This window comes from Protopterus annectens, chromosome 8.part0 (assembly GCF_019279795.1).
Source record: "Protopterus annectens isolate FY-2018-M chromosome 8.part0, PAN1.0, whole genome shotgun sequence".
Lineage (NCBI taxonomy): Eukaryota > Metazoa > Chordata > Ceratodontiformes > Protopteridae > Protopterus > Protopterus annectens.
This window is the reverse complement of record NC_056741.1, coordinates 1146142101-1146160042: the sequence shown is the minus strand read 5'-3', so window position 1 is coordinate 1146160042 and position 17942 is coordinate 1146142101. Positions and strand designations below refer to the sequence as shown.

The following is a 17942-nucleotide window of genomic DNA, read 5'->3' as shown; positions in this document are numbered from 1 at the left end:
CACTGAACTGACCGATATCACCAACATCCTGGCAGACAGATTCAGTGCAAACTTCACCCCCAAAAGGGCCCATAACCGTACCAGAAGAATGTAGTGCCCCTGAAATCACAGACACTCAGCTTAAAACAGCCCTCTCCAAAGCCAAAAAACACAGCATCAGTGGGACCGGATGGTGTCCCAGGCTGTGTCCTACATGAGCTCAGAAATGAACTAACCCCTCACCTAAACACACTGTTCAAACTCATCTTCTCCACAGGCTAAGTGCCCATAGAGTGGCGCACAGCAACGGTTATTCCACTCCACAAAGGTGGAGCCACAACAGACCCCGGGAACTATCGCCCTATAAGCCTGACTAGCTTGGTCTGCAAGGCTATGGAGTGCATCATCATGGATCTCATTAACAGAGACATTGGGAACCTCCAAACACTGGACCCTACCCAGTTCGGCTTTATTGGCAGATCATCCTCCTAAACCTGGTGGACTTCTTTGAGACAGTTACCAAGGCTATAGACGAGGGAAAGGTGGTCCACACAGCCTACCTAGACCTCGCAAAGGCCTTCAACACCATTCCCCATTCTGGTATTATAGACAAACACACCAGCCTGAACATAAACCCCTACATCATGAGATGAGTTGCCAACTGGCTCACAGACAGAACCTGCATGGTAAGAGTTGCAGGAGCTAGTACAAGTGGCATTCCCCAGGGCTCAGTCCTAGGACCCCTCCTGTTCGGCATATACTTCTCAGAAGTATAGGCAAGCACAGGAGGACTATGGCTGACCAAGTTGGCAGACGACTGCAAATTAGGTGCTATAATTGACTCTCTGGCTGACACAGACATCCTCCAAAAGGGTCTCACTGAGACAGATACCCAGTTTCAAAACCATGGCCTCAAGCTAAATGCCAAAAAGTGCATAGTCATCCCCTTTGGAAAAAACAAAGTACCCACAAATTACCACATAGGTGGTAGCCCCCTAAATATGGAAGACAAAATAAGGGATCTGGGGACCCAAGTAGATAGTAACCTCTCCTTTGATAATCACATTGCCAAAGTGGTTAGAAAATCCTTCTATGTGGCTCACCTAATCACAAAAGGGTTTGCATCCAGATCAAAAGAGGTCCTTGTGCCCCTCTATGCATCACTCATCAGACCCATCATAGAGTACAATGCCCCATTTGGGATGTACCTTACAAGACACCTGCAACAGCTGGAAAGACCACAGAAGTACCTCACCAAGAGGATCACTGGCCTCAAACAGATGCCCTATGCAACTCGACTGAAGAAACTCCAGCTGTACTCAGTTGTATACCGCCTACTTAGAGGTGATCTCTGCCTGACATACAAGGCCATGTCCAACCCAGAATTGATGGACATGCTCCACCTAAAGAAAACCATATTCCCTAGAGCCACACGCTCTACGGATCTAAACCTCACCATAACAATAAATAGGACGTGCTGGAGGGATAGATTCCTGTCCCAGAGACTTCCCATGCTCTGGAACAAGATTCCAGTCTACATTAAGGAGAGCTCCTCACTAACACTCTTCAAGAGAAACCTTGACGAGTGGATGGGAAACAAGAAGTTTACTCCGGGGATCACTTCAGTGGCTCTGCTGGACAGAGGCACAGGGAACTAATCTAAGGGAGCGGTGAAAGCCAACACATTCCGGCTAGGCTTATAAATGCCTCTGGGCTGAAAGCCTAGTACCTACCTATAAACCTATAAGGTGAATGTCTCAAGAGTGGGCTGTATAAGAGAGCAGGTTTGTCTAGGATATCTATAATGGTACTAACATATCTAGAGAGGTGTCTTTGAAAAATATCAAGAAGTTTTACTAGAAGATATTTGCAGATGTGATTGCACTACAAGAATGTTCACTTGAATTGTCAGAAGTTCCATAAGACTGAGATTGTAAGTCCATCATCCTCAACTAATAGACTACAGCAACATTTCCATCCTCAGCTTCTCAGGATTGGAAGATTACTTAAACTGCCAGCTAGATATTCTTACACTTCATGAAACTGAATTAAAGTAATGTGTTAATATTAAAGTATTTATGTCTGAAAATGCGAACAAGTAAGGTAATGCTAATTCAGAAAGATCAAAATATGAAGCCACGCATTTGTGAAAGTCCAGCCAGCATATTGTGGCACATTGGCTAAAATCTGACTCTGTGTTTCCACAATGGCATTGACCGGAGGTCAGGATTAATTTGGATTAAGGGTATAAGCTATAGTCAGCTGCTTCCTGCAGGCCAGGGTTTTATTCCCTTGCTTGGTCTGTATTCGTACCACTCAACCTCTCAGCGCAAGAACTCTGGACAAAGCCAGAAATAACAGAGGGGCAAAGGCCCAAAAATAGGTAGCCTGGGGCAGTTTGGTAATTAGGCTAGGCTCCTCAGAGGTCTCCTGTACCAAAAGCCTGGTGACAACAGTATAAATGTGATTCTAATATTAGTAATGGTTTAAATGAAATGCATTTGCATGCATGTATGTATGTGAGACTACCTTATTCTCAAAAGAAGGGTATGCCTTTTGCTTGTGAAAAGGGTGGCACAGTACACAGGTGTTCAGCATTAATTATTTGGTGTTCTTGGCATTTTTCCAAGTATGAGTATGTGCTTTAGCTTGCTGTGCATTATTGTCCAGCTTGAAAGTAATGCTGATGGTGATGGCAGAAATACAGTGAGTGTCTCACCTCTTATTTAGTGTATGCCAAGTGGTGCAGTGTGCAGTTTCATTTATTGTTTCCTTTAAATCTCAGAATATTTTATAAGAGAAGTATAAGTGAAAGAAGCAGGTTTTTTAGCAATCCTGTAGCTGCAGACATTTGTGCAATGGTACAGATCCTAAATTACTCAATGAGCAACTTGCAGGCTTCATGACCAGAAGAACAGTACTGCATTAGCACGGTGTAAAAATATGTCATTCTGAAAATTGCTTGCTTTATAACCACTTCATTATACTTTTGTCTGTTTGTACTGTCTGCATTCACCATTTACACATTGTCAGTTTTTCTTACATTTGGAAGGGTTTTGATACTACATATCAGAGCACTGTGTATTCTGAAGAACCAAATCAGTGGAGTTCAAAGTTAAAGAAGAGGGCAAGATTGTTTGTGCTTTATTTTTTTTCCCATCAGATTTATACTTGTGGTGTCTGACTGTGTCTCTGTTTTATTTTCAGAGAGTCTCCAGATGTGGATTCAGCAGTAAGTAGTACTTCTTTGTTTATACGTGACTCACACGTGTGTGAGTCAGGGATACAGACAATACTGATAGTGTTTTTCCAGTGATGTAATCTTAGCATTACTGTGCTTTGCATGAAATAGCTCAGGCACAGGCTCCTCCGAGCTTTTGACTACTGCTTGCCTAGTAACGTATTATGTGCACATATTAAAATCTATTTTTCTTTAAAGTGTTCATGTGCTGGCTTGGTACTCTGCCAGTATGTTAATTTTAATCCTTGAATGACCTGATGTGTGATTTGAGCTGAATTTCCTCAGTTAGTAATAAAGGATGATGTTTGGTATGGTGAGAAGGACACTAAAGTAACACTGGGAAGGGAATCAGAGTTGTCTGGGAAAAGATTTCCTCACAGTTCTGGAACTGTCAGTAATGCCTTTAAGTCAGAAAGTTTGTTTATGAACATCTTGACTATTGCAATGTTAATGGTGTAATCTTGCTAGAAAATCCATAATTTGAATGTCTGATCTTGTGTTGTGCCATTCCAGATGTTCATAGTGACTCTCAGCATAGGTGCATGTTTTTCCTGGGAGAAGAGTGAGGAAGTTTGATATTGTAATGCAGCATAATTAAATTAAGAGAAATGAAATATGCAATGAGTGATACAGACAGAAATGAACCAGTGGATCCGGTGTGTATGTGGTGGAGGTGGGGGGATACGCACTTGTCTTTTATCTTTATTTTGGAAATGCAGCTGCATCCATTACTGAGTATATTAAGTACAGCTCTAAGTTCCCAGTGTCTCCAGTTGAATTAAGACAGAGTAAAGGTAGCTGTGTTTTTGCTTTTCAGGACCTGTATTGCATGTGTGGCAAAAGAGTCCTCTCACATTACCAGTAGTTACGCAGGTTGGCATAATGGTTAAGGTCTTTACCTGAGAGACACACACACACACACACACACACACACAAGGTACAGGGTTTGATTCTTACATTTAGGGAAATTGGCTAGGCTTAAAATGGCCAGCAAGGGCAGTTAGACTAGTACTTAACCTATGAGCTATGAACAGCCATTGGACAAAATCCTTTTAAGGGGGGGTTGGGATAAAAGTTAGTGTCTACCTGACAGACTCAAGACACAGGGTTTGATTCTTTCTTTTGAGGGAAATCGTCTAGGTTTAAAGTGGCCCATAAAGGAAGGTAGCATGGTACTTATCTGTTAACTTTCACGTTTTGTTTCATTACTAAGTGCACATGCCTGCACATTTTCACTTTTACTTTGTTGTTATGTAATGTTTTTGGAGGCATAGTGTGGCTTGGATTTTGATGTTGTAGCCCTTTTATCTTTTATTTTCCTGTGGCTGACACAACCAAAGCAGTTTCAAGTTGTCCCACATACCCCAAGTCCCCTGTTATGTCCCCATCCAGGAGCGGTTCTCCACAGCTGTGCCATGAACTAGCCCAGTTCCTGCTTGGCTTATCTGTATCAGTATTAGATATGCCCCTTAAGCCCCTATCTTTTTCATTAGGGTGCAGCACCTTAAGGCTTACAGTAATTGATGGTTGCTCCATCAGTCCACATAGTGTGGCAGTTTGTTCCTCATTAACCACTGCAACTTTCCCAAACACTCGTAAATGGGCTGGTGTGATTTCTGTTGCCATTGGCTGGTACAGCTTCCTACAAACTCATGATTAATTGTTAAGACAGGCAGGGGTTCAAACATGGGTTTTTACACCGTGTTGCCTGGCATCAGAATCTTCTTAGAGGTTTAGCTGTTCTAGCAGCTTAAGTCAGCCAGCTCCAGGCTTTTCTCCCTTCAAGCACATTTTTTTTCCTATTTTAGAGATTTTGGGGCAGGTCTAGGTTTATAGAAGGATCTTAATTTGAAATTTTCACTTCCACTTTTCCACCACCTGATAGCTCCCTTGCCATTGGCAGCGCTCTGATGTGGGGCTGCAGACTAACATGTTCCACACGTGGCTTGCCCAAATCAGCATTCGGCATGCCTCCGTCTTTTTCTTTGGAAATATGCACAGTCCAGCATATCACTAAGAGCCTCTTTTAAGCAATTTTTCCAAAAGGTTAGGTCTTTGCCTTCATGCTAATATATGTTGGCCAGATGCAGGCTATTCCACCTGCTAGTTAATTTGTATTTTCCCCACTTTAGAGGTTATGAGGCTTTGAATTTCTAGAAAGATCCTATCTTTTACTTCCATATATTGTCACCTCTCATTGCCTTGCTTTCTCAGCTCTTTTGGGTGGTATGGCTGTTTGATTTTTTTGCCAGTTTCACTGGTACCTGCATAGACCTCTCTCTCTCACACACACACACACACACACACACACACACACACACACACACACACACACACACACACACACACACACACACACACACACACACACACACACACACACACACACAAATGTCACTAGCTGCTGGAGCATTCCACCTCTGGCCTGTAGGCCAACTTGTTCTCCCTAGCTTCACCTGCAGGTATATGTAGGTCATTCCTCTATTTCCATTGTTAGTGTGTGAGACTCACTAAATTGGTAGCACTCAGTCTGCCTGTTTTAGCTACTGCTCTTTCTCCATCAGTCCTCACTGGCTAGTGAATTAACCTCAACTGTTTGCCAGACAGCTTTCTGTTGTCTAGTGTGGCAGTCATGACTGTTGGTCCATGGAGTTTCCAACTCTCATTTGATGGTCAGCCATCTCTCCCCCTTTCTGTGTTAGAACTGTCAACTTGGCTGCTAGCTTATGCTTTTCTTGGACTACTAAAGCTTCTGATATTTTGTGTAGTCTGTTCCCACAAGTCAGTAAGGTCTCCCTTACATTTTTTCCCATTTAACTTCCTGCTGTGGAATCCCCAGCTTGCACGTATTTTTTTTTTACTTTGTCCTCTTCTGAATGCTTACCTCCCAAGAATGTCTGGAACTCATGAGTAGTTAGTAGAAGGGCACTTTCACTAGTATAATCTTTGCTCCCCAGTTTCCCATGTCACACAACCTTCAGCTGTGTAATGCCTTTGTCTGATGATTTTTCTTCCAATCATATGGAAGCGAGTATTATTTTTCACTTTTTGCTGATTATCTTTACCATGTTTCATAAGAATACTGTATTAATTGTTAAATTTCTTGCACTTTAGTAGAGTATCAAAGCTAAACTGCTTCCACTGCTGTTGTAGTACTTAATTACATTGTGTCTGCTAATTTTACAGGACAGTAATATCTGTATTATGTGATTTCCCTGCACTTGAGCACAAAAACTAGCATTTTTACATTAAGAAGATTTTCCGACTATACTGTTCATAGGTTCATAGGTAGATACTAGACTATTGGCCCTAGGGGCATATACAAGCCTAGCCAAAAAGGTACCCTGGCTTTCACCACCCAAGAAAATAATTTTCCTATGCCCCTGTCAAGCAGAAGTGTGCTGTAGGAACCTTATCTGAGTTGGGGGCTGCTGACTGAAAGCTTATTGTGCAATTTCCTAATTGGGCTGTAGGCCTTGCTGTTGTAAAACTTGTTTTTCTGATTCTATATAAGCCTGTTGTTTGCAGTAGGCTGCTGTCCGTGCAGCAGCAGTTAGCAGTGCCCTGTACAGATGCACTTTTAAATTAAAATGTTCCTTAGGGAAGGTTGCAGTGATAGTTATTCTATTCCCAGTGTCCCTGCAGCTATAGGAGCATCTGAGTTGCACACAGAGCAGCATCTCCTTGTTGGATAGCTGCAGTTCACATGGAGTATAGCAACCATTGTTCTTTGTGTGCTATCATTCCAGTCCAGTTAAATCTCACTAATCTTATCCCTGGTTAAACCCACAGTAAAAACCTGAAACTGTGGATAGGCAGTTTCCTGCTATCTCTAGCCCACCTCGTGGACATGGGCATTCTGAGGCAATGTAACAGTTGTATTGTGTATACTGACAACCACTTAATCCTGAAATAAACTAAGACAGTATGTGAGAGATGTAGCTACACTATGAAAATTGAGGCACTACTCTCACATACTGACAAATCAAATGACAAACAGGTTGTCAGCACACGCACATCATTTCCTTCACTAAGTAAGGTCTTGACACACAAACCCACATATGCAGAGGTACTCACAAGTAATTTACTAAAACCTCAGAGACCTCCAGTACACTGCCTTCAGAAACCACATGCAAACAAAACCAAGTCAACACCAACCTCTACACATAAAACTGCATATCACAGTGTCTCCACAAGTAAGTCCCTAAATCAAAAAAACACACATTCAAACATCTTGGTCTCCATCATGAGACATGAGGATGCCCTCCTCCCCAGTTTGGATAAAGAGAGGGTTACAGTCAGTTGCCTGTCAGGGGCCAGTATTTGCCAGATCATGCAGGCAGTCGGGTCACTCAACTCACAAGTACCAGTATTAATCGATCATAGTCCATGTGGGTGAGAATGACCTGAGATACAACTCCCTGGACTATTTGAAGAGAGACATAACTGATCTCTCTTGAGTACATGTCGCAGGCTGGTATGAGTCTCGCATTGAGCAGCACTGTACCCTCACCAAGAATTATACCACATGCAAACAGAAAATGATTGACTTCAGTAATTTATTTCCTCGTGTCATTCCCCAAGGGGATTCAGTATTGGAGTGACATGATCAACAGACCACGCTGCTTTGTCAGAGATGGTGTGCACCTGTTGCCACTAGGGTTTAGAATAATGATCACGTCATTAGCTGCCCCAGGAATAACTTTTTAGGCAGTGCCAAACCAACAGACCTACCAGTGTAACAAATTCTTCTAATGCCAAGCTGAAGATACTACTGCTCAATGCTTGAAGTCTTAAGAAACTCCACTACCTGGAATCTCTCCTTGGCCTGGCATAATGCTGATTCTGTGTAGGTACAGAGATATTGTTCAAGGCTGCGGAAAACACCCCAGCAGTGCAAGGCTACACTACCTATTACACATTCAGACCACCATCTGAAAAGGGAAAAAAATGAAAGAAGGAGATGTTTCTATTTACATAAAGAAACAAGTAATCTCCATGATATGCTTTAAGTCCCAAACAACCCACTATACAGATGTAATGGGTCCAAAACAAAACAATGTAAGAAACTTCTCTGTGCGGAAGTTTTTCAATTCCTGTATGTCTAGTTGATAACTATATATTAAAAAACAGAAAAAAAATCAGAATATGGTAGTAGAAGTAACGAATGTAAAAACATCCTAAATCAAAAAATAAAAACTTATTTTGAAATATTAATATTCTAGATTCATAGGTGTTTACTAGGCTAACGACCACAAGGGCCTTAAGCCTAGCCATGCATCACAGAATATACAGAATTATTAACTCTATTGGGTATTCAGAAGTAATCCAGGTAGGGTAGACAGTCTGTTTCCAGTCAGAAATCCTTTTTAAACACACAGACAAGCGATCCAAATAAAACAAAATATAAACAGAATGATAGTTTCAGTCCAAACTTTCTGACTAATATACATGTTATCAGGTATGGCACTGGTTTATTTAGTTGTAAAACAAAGTGTAAAGTTATACACATTAACAAATTCAAATCCCTTCCCTCATTGTTATTAGTGTGATATTCGAGCTCGTACTGCCCTACTTAGTAAGTGTCCTAATAATTTAAACCTCATGGACTTTAAATAAAATTAATAATGATGTGGTATTTCTTCTTAAACAGATTAAGCTGGATTGGGCGGGTGGCTTAATGGCTAAGGTGTTTGCCTTACAAACACAAGGTGCAGGGTTTGAGTCTCACAAGGGATAATTGGCTAGGCTTAAAATGGCTCGCAAGGGCAGTTAGCTTAGTACTAAACTATAAACAAAGTCTGTGAATTTATCAAAGATATTATAATATATGGTTGGAAATATTTAAGCATTAGACCATTTGGCAATCAAAAAAATTCTATTTTGGCATCCTGAAAAAATACATCTGTTTCCATAAATTGTTAACAAAGATTGCTGTCGTCAGGAGTCAGAGATTTCAGAGAAGAAAAAATGCAAGACTACTTATTGCTCTTTATGAAGCTTCGAGATCTCTGCTCGGGTGTTTCAAGCACCCTCAAGACACAGCAGTCCTCGGATAACCAAAAGAAGCTGGAGACTCTTCACCTTGACTTCCATTAAAAATGATTCTACAAGACTCTTCAGATCCTGCTTATGGGAGCACCTAGAGCAACAGGTTCAGGTATTGCATGGAGGTGCCATGCCTGGATACGATTGTATAACTTTATGGACTGCTTCAAAGCATCCTTCATCATTGCCCCTTTTGATGAATCCTTTTTGGACACTAGGTTAAGGACATGTTGGCGAGGAGTGAACAAGATGGGAAGACACTCAGTCATTGTAGTTCACTTTTACACACATACTCCCCGCGATCCTTCTCTAGAAGTCAGAAAGGGGCTAAGCAGCTCTTTTGGAAGTCATACTTTTCTTCCCAGGATGCTCCTCTGGAAGGTTCCTCCTGAGGGCGGGAAAGGGGCAAATCATAATGGAAGACACTCGAGGGGCAGAGGTGGTCCGCAGAATCAGGGCTTCCTTGGGGCTTTTTCTGGTAGGCCTTTTTAGTGATCCTGAAGGGGTTGCCCTACTGCTTGCCTCTGGAGGCAGTCAGGAGTCATTTAGCTTTCCATTCTAAAGCTTAGGAGGCCATCACCTCAGGCACCTGGATGTTGAGATCATATCCAGAGGTTATGCCATTCCTTTCATAGAAGTTCCAAAATGTCTCCTAAAACATCTTGCAGCTGCTCCACCCTATCAGAGACATTACCCAGCAGCAGATATCAGCTCCTCACAAATCAAGTCATTCAGGAGGTCTGACCAGACCAGCTAGGATTTGGGGTTTATTCCAGATTCTTTGTAGTACTAAAGTAAATAAAGCACCTCAGACCAATTTTGGACCTAAGCAAGCTAAATCAGTTTGTCAGAAACACCAAGTTCCAGATGGTTGTGGTGCAGTCCATATTACTTCTTCTGAGGAAGGATGATTAGATGTGCTTGATAAACCTCAAGGATGCCTGCCATCATGTCAAGATAGAGCAACCTTCCTGGAGGTTCCTTTGCTTCTGGCTGGGAGCCAGTCACTATCAGTTCAAGGCCATGCCATTTGGTCTCACCACAGCAACCCCCCCTCAGATGTTCACCAAGTGCATGGCAGTGTTTGCAGACTGGCTCTGGCTGCAGGCATTTCAGGTCTTCCCATATCTGGACTATTGGCTCCTTACCTCCCCCACAAAGGCATCATTGGTCTCAGCTGGGGATTCCTTGCTCCAGTTATGCAGCGACCTAGGCAGAACACTAAATCAAGCCATCAACCTGTACAAATTTTAGAACTCATGGGATGTTATCTGGACATGGTCCATCAAATTGTCAGGCTACCAAGCTCCAAATTTTTCTGTCTTCAAGCTCATGCCACAGCAGTGCTTGCAACTCGAAAACCTTCACCTTATGCACTGCTAAGACTTCTGGGTCGTATGGCAGCATCAGTAGGACTGATCCGTTTAGCCAGATATCATAAGAGGACCCTGCAGTGGACTGTGGCTGTTCAGTGGTCCCTCCTAATACATCTGTTAGACTTCCCTAATTTCCTATTTAGCTGACAAGTGCATGTTGTGGACAGATTCAGTGGTGGTTCAGTCTCCATTAGTGGATCAGGGGAGACCATTTGTAATTCCTTCTCCTTTGGCCATGGTCACCACAGACACCTTCCTTCTGGGGTGGGGCTGGACATTTTGAAGGGAGGACCATTCAAGGTTCTTGGTCTTCTACAGAGACTCAGTCACATCAGTGTTCTGGAGATGAGAGCTCTCCTTCTAGCATTGCAGACTTTTCAGGACGTCCTCCCCAGAAGTATAATTGTAGTACAGACAGACATGTTGATGGTCTGGTATGCGAACAAACTGGGAACATGTTCTTGCCATGTTTGTTGGGAGGCCATGAGGGTTTGGCAGTGGGCAATCTCCTCTCAGCAGTTTCTGGTGGGAGTGCATATTGCGGGGAAGTCCAAAATTCTGGTCAACAGCCTCAGCAGGAACATCTTATTGTCTCATGAGTGGTCCTTAAATCCAACTGTGGTAGCTTGGATTTTTCAGACTGTTTGCCTCTCCATCCAACACCAAGTACAATAGCTATTATGCCATTGTTTCACCTCCAGTACAGTCACCCAGGGATGCTCTGACATTTGTTTGCCCCCCTCCCCCGGGTCTCGTTTACACTTATCCCTCTGATAGTGAAATTTCTTCAGAAAGTAGCCCATTGCAGAGCTTCAGTGATGCTCATCACCCCCTTTTGGCCTTGCTAGGTGTGGTTTCCTTTGGCCTCCTCTGAAACAAACCCCTCGGGTGTTGTATCTCATTCCAGATCTCATGTCTCATCCAGCTATTCTGGGTCCCCCCAGTCTCCAGTCCCTCAAGGTGCACATGGTTCCTCCAGTTCCCTCGATGGCCAAGAATCACAAGCTTTCTCAGGCAGTGGTTTATATATTGTCATCGTCTCGGAAATAATCCACTGAAAAAAGTGTATACTAGTAAATGGAAGAGATTTATTTTGTGGGTGGAGGCTCAGGGACTTGACCCTTTCTCTTCCCCCTTGGAGTCCTGAGTTGTTTGGCTCAGGCTGTAGCTTCTCTACTATCATGGTGCAGTTAGTGGCCATTTTGAACCTTTGTATCAGTAGAGCTAATATGTTCTTGGCGTCTCTTAAGATTTCCAAGGCTCTACTTAAAGGTACCTTTCTTCTTTATCCACCAGTACAGGATCCAGTCCCTCCCTGTGATCTGCCTTTTGTTTTTTAGGTTTTAACTGGTAGAGCAGATAACATCAGATACAAATGTTATGTACTAACCATAACGATAGATCCCTGTCTCCATCTCATTCAACCTTCCTGCCCACCAGCCCTTGACTTTCTTGTTGATTTGGCGAGTCTTTCCTCTGTTATGACCAGACAGCAGGGGTTCTTTCATTCTGCTTGCCTATAGTCTTGCATTTTCACTGGGTGTTGTCCTTGTATCTGTGGAGTAAGTGGGGATTAGTTGGATTTTGTTGTATCATTATAGTTTTTACTCATGGGATAAACTCGATCTGGGGAGTTGATGGATGAATGGAGAGTTATGAGTAAGGAAGGTAGAGCCAAGATGAGATAAAGGGTTTAGAATCAGCCAGTGTCTGATACAAGTTGGATCTTAAGTCCCACAGGTTGAACCAGATCGAATTATGGTGAATACATAACTTTCATTTTTAGGTAAAATATAAATAAATGCCAGCATACACTTTCTCCCCTGCCAATACACCCTTTATACTATAAAACTGCCATTATTTTTCCCCCTCTTCTGTCAGTCTTAGAGACTGTCTAGCAATCAGTATACTCCCCTTTTTATTTGTCTCTGATATTCTGCTGGCTGTCAACCATGAAATCCTTTGTGAAATTCACATGCTCATTTCTATCCAAACATGTCTTCTGCAAGTTATTTGCACCATATATTTCTTAATATAATTCAGTAGTCTATGCTTTTTGTCTACAACTGTAAAGACATTTATATTCATTGGTAATATGGACAGAGTAGCCATTTTTATAGAAAGCTGTTATTCCCATCTGTTGTAACTTGTAATTTACATGCACACACTAAAGTCTGGCAGGTTGATCTTTTACACAGTGGCTTCTCATCTCCATTTGAACCTCTGCCACAGTTTCAAGACATTTTGCTTCAATGAAAACACTCAAAGACTGAATCGGTTTTCAGAACCCCAGTCCTCTTTTAACTTACAGAAACACACAAAACAATGTCTTTTTTCAACAAAACAAATGTTTACCATTCCAGAAAGGAGCAGTTCTCCCAGATCAATGTCTGTACCCACAGGCATTATCTATTTTAAATTAATGTTACTTATGCTAGAGCATATGATACAACCTGTGTTCCTACTTACACCGATTACTGTCTGTTCTTATCTCTAGTCCCATCCCAGATGTGAAAATTAGCTTGTATGTTTTCAGTAATCATTAGCTTTTAGCCCTAATAAAATATGCACTGGATAACTTTAAATAAACTAAATAGTGCACTGTTTTAAATACATTAAACTACTAAGGCTGCTGTGGTGGTAACTATCACTTCCCACAATTTTAAAATTCATTTATTTTCCACCAAACTGCTTGCCAATTACCTTTAAATATTATGTATACTGTACCTGGAACATTTCTGTCAGCACAGAATGTTCAGAGATCTCTTGATTAATTGCACCTGCAGACTGCTCATCTTCCAAGTAAAAGTGTTTGTTAATGAGAAAAAAAAAACAGCTTGTAACTTTGCAGATGCATGAATGAAACTTTGTAAATTTAACTCAGCACTGTTAAGACTTCTCATGGTTAATGTTTGTACCTGTAAACTTCTCTTCTCCCAATGAGGGCATTTGCTAATGGAAGAAATAACTAATATCTTTGCAAATACAAGAACACTACCATTTTCCATACCTTTCATCAATGTATTTTGCAAACATCTTTGCTTAAAAAATGTTTGGAGCTTAAACAAAGGACATTAATATAGGCATTTATTCCCATAAAATCAGGAGGGATTATTTTAATTTGCATATAATGTCATCAGTACTCTTTTACCTTCTCCACACTAACAGCCCAAGATCACATCATATTAACTTTAACTTGGTGCTTTCCAGTCTTTCTTACCTTGTTACAGTATAAAAACTGGATGCATTACAGTTCTAATATATTTAGCATATACAGCAGTCACTTGTAAGACTCCCTGCACCTTTCATTTAAAATATGTATGACTGTACCCTATACAAAACTACTTTACAGTATAACATACAAGTTATATAATGAAAAATCTTTTCTTTTATTAATAAGAGCAACCATTATACTTCTAGTTAGTTCTTTAGTCCCTCCAATGCCCTTCTAAATACTAATGACATAAAGTGGGGTATATATTTTACAGTTCACTCACCTGTTTGATACAGTCAACAAAATTCCTGTCTTCTGTGCCATTTCTTCTTGCAAAGCCACATTTTCTATGTCAGATTATATATGTAATGGGATTGGTGATTTAATTTCACAGTTTTGCTAGTGTTCTTTCTGATTATCTCTGTCAACTGACAAAGCTCCGTGGTTCAAATCCAAAGTGTGTTTTTTTTTCTGTTGCTCAAACATTTCCTTTTGGAACAATGGAAAAGGCTTCACTGGTAAAGTCTGTCTGTGGACTTTGTTATTGTCAGAAGAATGTGAAGCAGAATCTTATTTTGCTTGCTGACTCACTTTTTTGTTGGCTAAACCTTTTCCTCATTAGCCTTTTCTGCATCTGGGTGGCCAGGGTGGTGCAGCAGTTAGTGTTGCCGCCTCGCAGCAAGAAGTTCTCTGGTTCAATCTTCGGCTGGGGTGCCTTCTGTGTGGAGTCTGCATGTCCTCCCTGTGGTCGCGTGAATTTACTCTGGCTGCTCAGGTTTCCTCCCACATCCCAAAGACATGCTATAGGTGGATTGGACACACTAAATTGGCCTTAGGCATGAGTGCATGTGTGTGTGTACCTTCTGTGGATGGTTAGGCGCTGGGCTGGCAACTTGACACCGTAAAATTCCACTGACAATCATGAGCGGACAGGTGATTCCCCTTTGGCGACCCCTAACTGGAGAAAGCTGAAATAAGAAGAAGCCTTTTCTGTATCTAAAATGTCTTTGATCAACTAGTAAAATATTTTGAATACACCAGCTTGACTCTCGCTCCTGCCTGCCCACATTCCCTGTTTCCTGGAATAAAATTTCTTTACTTTTGACTGGGGTATAGTGAATAATTTCCCCCAAGCATTCTGCTGTCCCCAATTTTTAATAATTTTCCTTTGTGACTTAGTTGTATCAGGGACAACTCCTTCTGATGTTTGATCGCATTTTATTAATATTAGTCTTGGCTGCTTTTTAGTGGTCAGGTTTAAAGCATGCACATGATTAGCCCTTTCATTTAATAAATACTGCTGTGGAACACTAGTCCAGTTGCTTATTTATGTTTTCTTGGAGTCTGTTCCTTCCAGTTTCTCTGGTTAAACAGAAAATGTCATGCTCTCTGTGTCTTCTAACTCTTCAATTTTTAAACAGTTGTTATTGAGAAGCCTCCTGTTCAGACAGCCTTTTCTTCATTTCATCCTCTGATTTTTGGAGATTTTATCAGCTCATCTTAATAGCTAGTTACAACTTTTATTTTTCCAGGTGTTCATTATTTAGTTGTATATATTCCTCCATTGTTTCACTTATTTGAAACATCTGAGTGCATTTGATTTATTTTATCCTCTAAATTACTGGCATCCATCTCATGTACCAAAGCTGAAAACGTATCTGTTTTTTTTTGTTGAGCAGCTGCAAAATTGTTTGCAACATGAGTTTTCTCTTCTCCTTTCCTGGTTGATTTTCTGTTATTTTCTCCAGCTTTCTTCTTTGTTGGCATCCAGGCAGTGCAATTATTGGCCAATAACTAACTTGTATCCATTTGAGCAGACTTTCATTGGCTTTGTTGTCACAGTGGGAGTCCTCTAATCACCCCTGTTGGTCAGTGTAGTGTTCCTTTATCTTGGAAGCCCTCCTTGGTGAGACATTATTATTTTTGCCTTCTTGCGGCAAGGCTTGTATCCCTGTGCTATCATTGAGCTTGCTACCTTAGTTTCTCCTGGAACAAGATGGTCACATGTTTCTTGTTTCATCTGTGAGGTGCTCCTCAAGGTTTGAGTTCATTCATGGAACTCCCTATTACTGTGTCTCTCTCTGATCACCATTGATTAGTTATTCCTCTTTTGATATACACCTAGATGATGTTGGTTAAGTGGACACAGACACATTGCACCAGTTTTTGATTGGCTGGTTCATCATTATGCAAATAAAGGTATTTTCCATATTGCTGGATTAGTATATATTGATCTGTGCAGTACATAAAGTTTGAAGTCTGTAGCATCAAATGAAAGCACCTACAGTGTAATCTGATGTTATCCATGTCATTATTTCTCACAGAAGGATCTTGGATCCGATATCTGATTCGAGCCAGCAAATTTTAGCATAGTCAGATCCAAGGCTCAAGCCCTGCCCTCTCCCATAATCCCCTGCTGCTGTCTAACCCTCAGATCTCATTTGCTGCATTTTGCTATGGACGTGATCCTTGGCTCTTGCTGTCAGATAAGTGAATTAGCTCCATTTTTATTTTCATTATGACTTAGCTTAACATTGTGGGTTAGCTTTTTTCTAGTTTACCTTTAGCTGTAGTTTTACTAGTTTACCTCCCTCCCCTCTCTTAGGTTTGATAGTTTGGGTAGTTTCCCTTGTTAGTTGGATTTTTGGCGCCCTTTTTTTCTGTTAGTCACTAGGTATTTGTAGTTGTATTTTTCAAATTACAATGTCTGAAAAGCTCTGAGTTTAAAAAGTGCTACTCGTGTGGTCGGAAGATGCCCAATCCTGATTCGTATGTGGAGTGTTTGTATTGTTTAGGGTCTCCTCAGGCTGAATGCGACATTTGTGCCACATTCAACCCCAGGGTTTGACAGAGCGCCACAACAAGCTGCTCCTTAAAGACATGGCCGGGGGGGGGGGCTTAGGTTTCCCCTCCTAAGGATTCCTCTTCTAACCCCAAAAAGAAGACCCCTTCCATGCCCTTGGTAGCTTCTAAAAAGCAGCGGCTGTTGGATCCTAGGTCCCCATATCCAACTGTAGTCTAGGCTACCTCAGATCAGAGATCCTTGGATTCTTCCTCTGGATCCAAGGCCTCCTCAGATCAGAGGCCATCGGATCCAGTCAAGGTCAGGCCAGCCTTGGATCTGACCGTTTCATCAACTCCAATTGCTCCTTCCGCTTGGCTATCAGATCCAAAAGGCTTGTCGGATCTACACATAATTATTGAAGATACAGCTTTGCCTACTTCCTCGAGGCTTTTATTCCAGTGGTCTCCCAGACCCTGGAGCCCAACTCCAAATCACCAGCTCAGATCTTTAGGGTCTCCAACCAAGTCTAGCCACTCCTTCACTTCTTCCAGATTGTCCAGGAGTTTGTTGTCTTCCGACATGGATAGGATGATGAGGAGGAACTTCTGCAAAGCCCAAAATAGAGTTGAGGCTTCTGGCATCTCATGCCCACCAGACTAGGGGAGCTTTTCCAATCCCAATTTGCTCTTCTCTTTTGACACCAAGGGCTTTCGGAATCTTGGGACCTGGATACCCATGGTCATATCCCGATGATGTTGACTATTCCCTTTTTCTCGACCTTATCAGGGTCCCTGGCCTGCTGTGCTCCTCTGCGCTAGGACCAGAGTGGGCTGTCTGCTGGAGTGTTTGGCACTGGTTCCACTGGGACGGGGTCGGATCCAGTCTTTTCAGACTGATCTCTTCCCCTGGGGGCCTCGGCCCTCAGCAGCTCTGGACCAGTATCATCTGGGGGTCATGGTGCTGTATCAGGGCTCTTTCCTCCTCTCTGGGGGACTTTGCCCTCTAAGATTGGGGATGGGACTGCTTCCAGCCCCTCAGCCTTCTGGGTGGTAGAGACCTTCTCCAGGACTGCAGCTACATCACTCGCCCCTCCGTGTACACCCCTGCCTTTCTCTTCCTTGGATGGTGAGACCTCCCATCCTGTCCTGGGTCAGCCTTCTTGTTTGAGCCTTCAGTGGGTTTCCTCCCCTCACTGGGTCCCTTCATCTTCTGAGTTCTCCCTGCAGCCTCCCATGGAGGAGGTACCCTCGTATAAGAAAGTGCAAAAGGAGGCACTTGGACTCATCCACGTTGTCCCTC

At 42.2% G+C, this 17942-nt stretch overlaps 1 protein-coding gene across 1 annotated transcript in view; it reads left to right on the top strand.

Moving 5' to 3' along the window:
* LOC122808415 (F-BAR domain only protein 1-like) overlaps positions 1-17942 on the top strand; it is a 2144012-nt gene that overhangs the window by 1122493 nt on the left and 1003577 nt on the right. The window contains exon 12 of the mRNA XM_044079378.1: positions 3187-3211. Within this exon, the coding sequence (XP_043935313.1) occupies positions 3187-3211 (25 nt within the window). The remainder of the gene's footprint in view (positions 1-3186; positions 3212-17942) is intronic.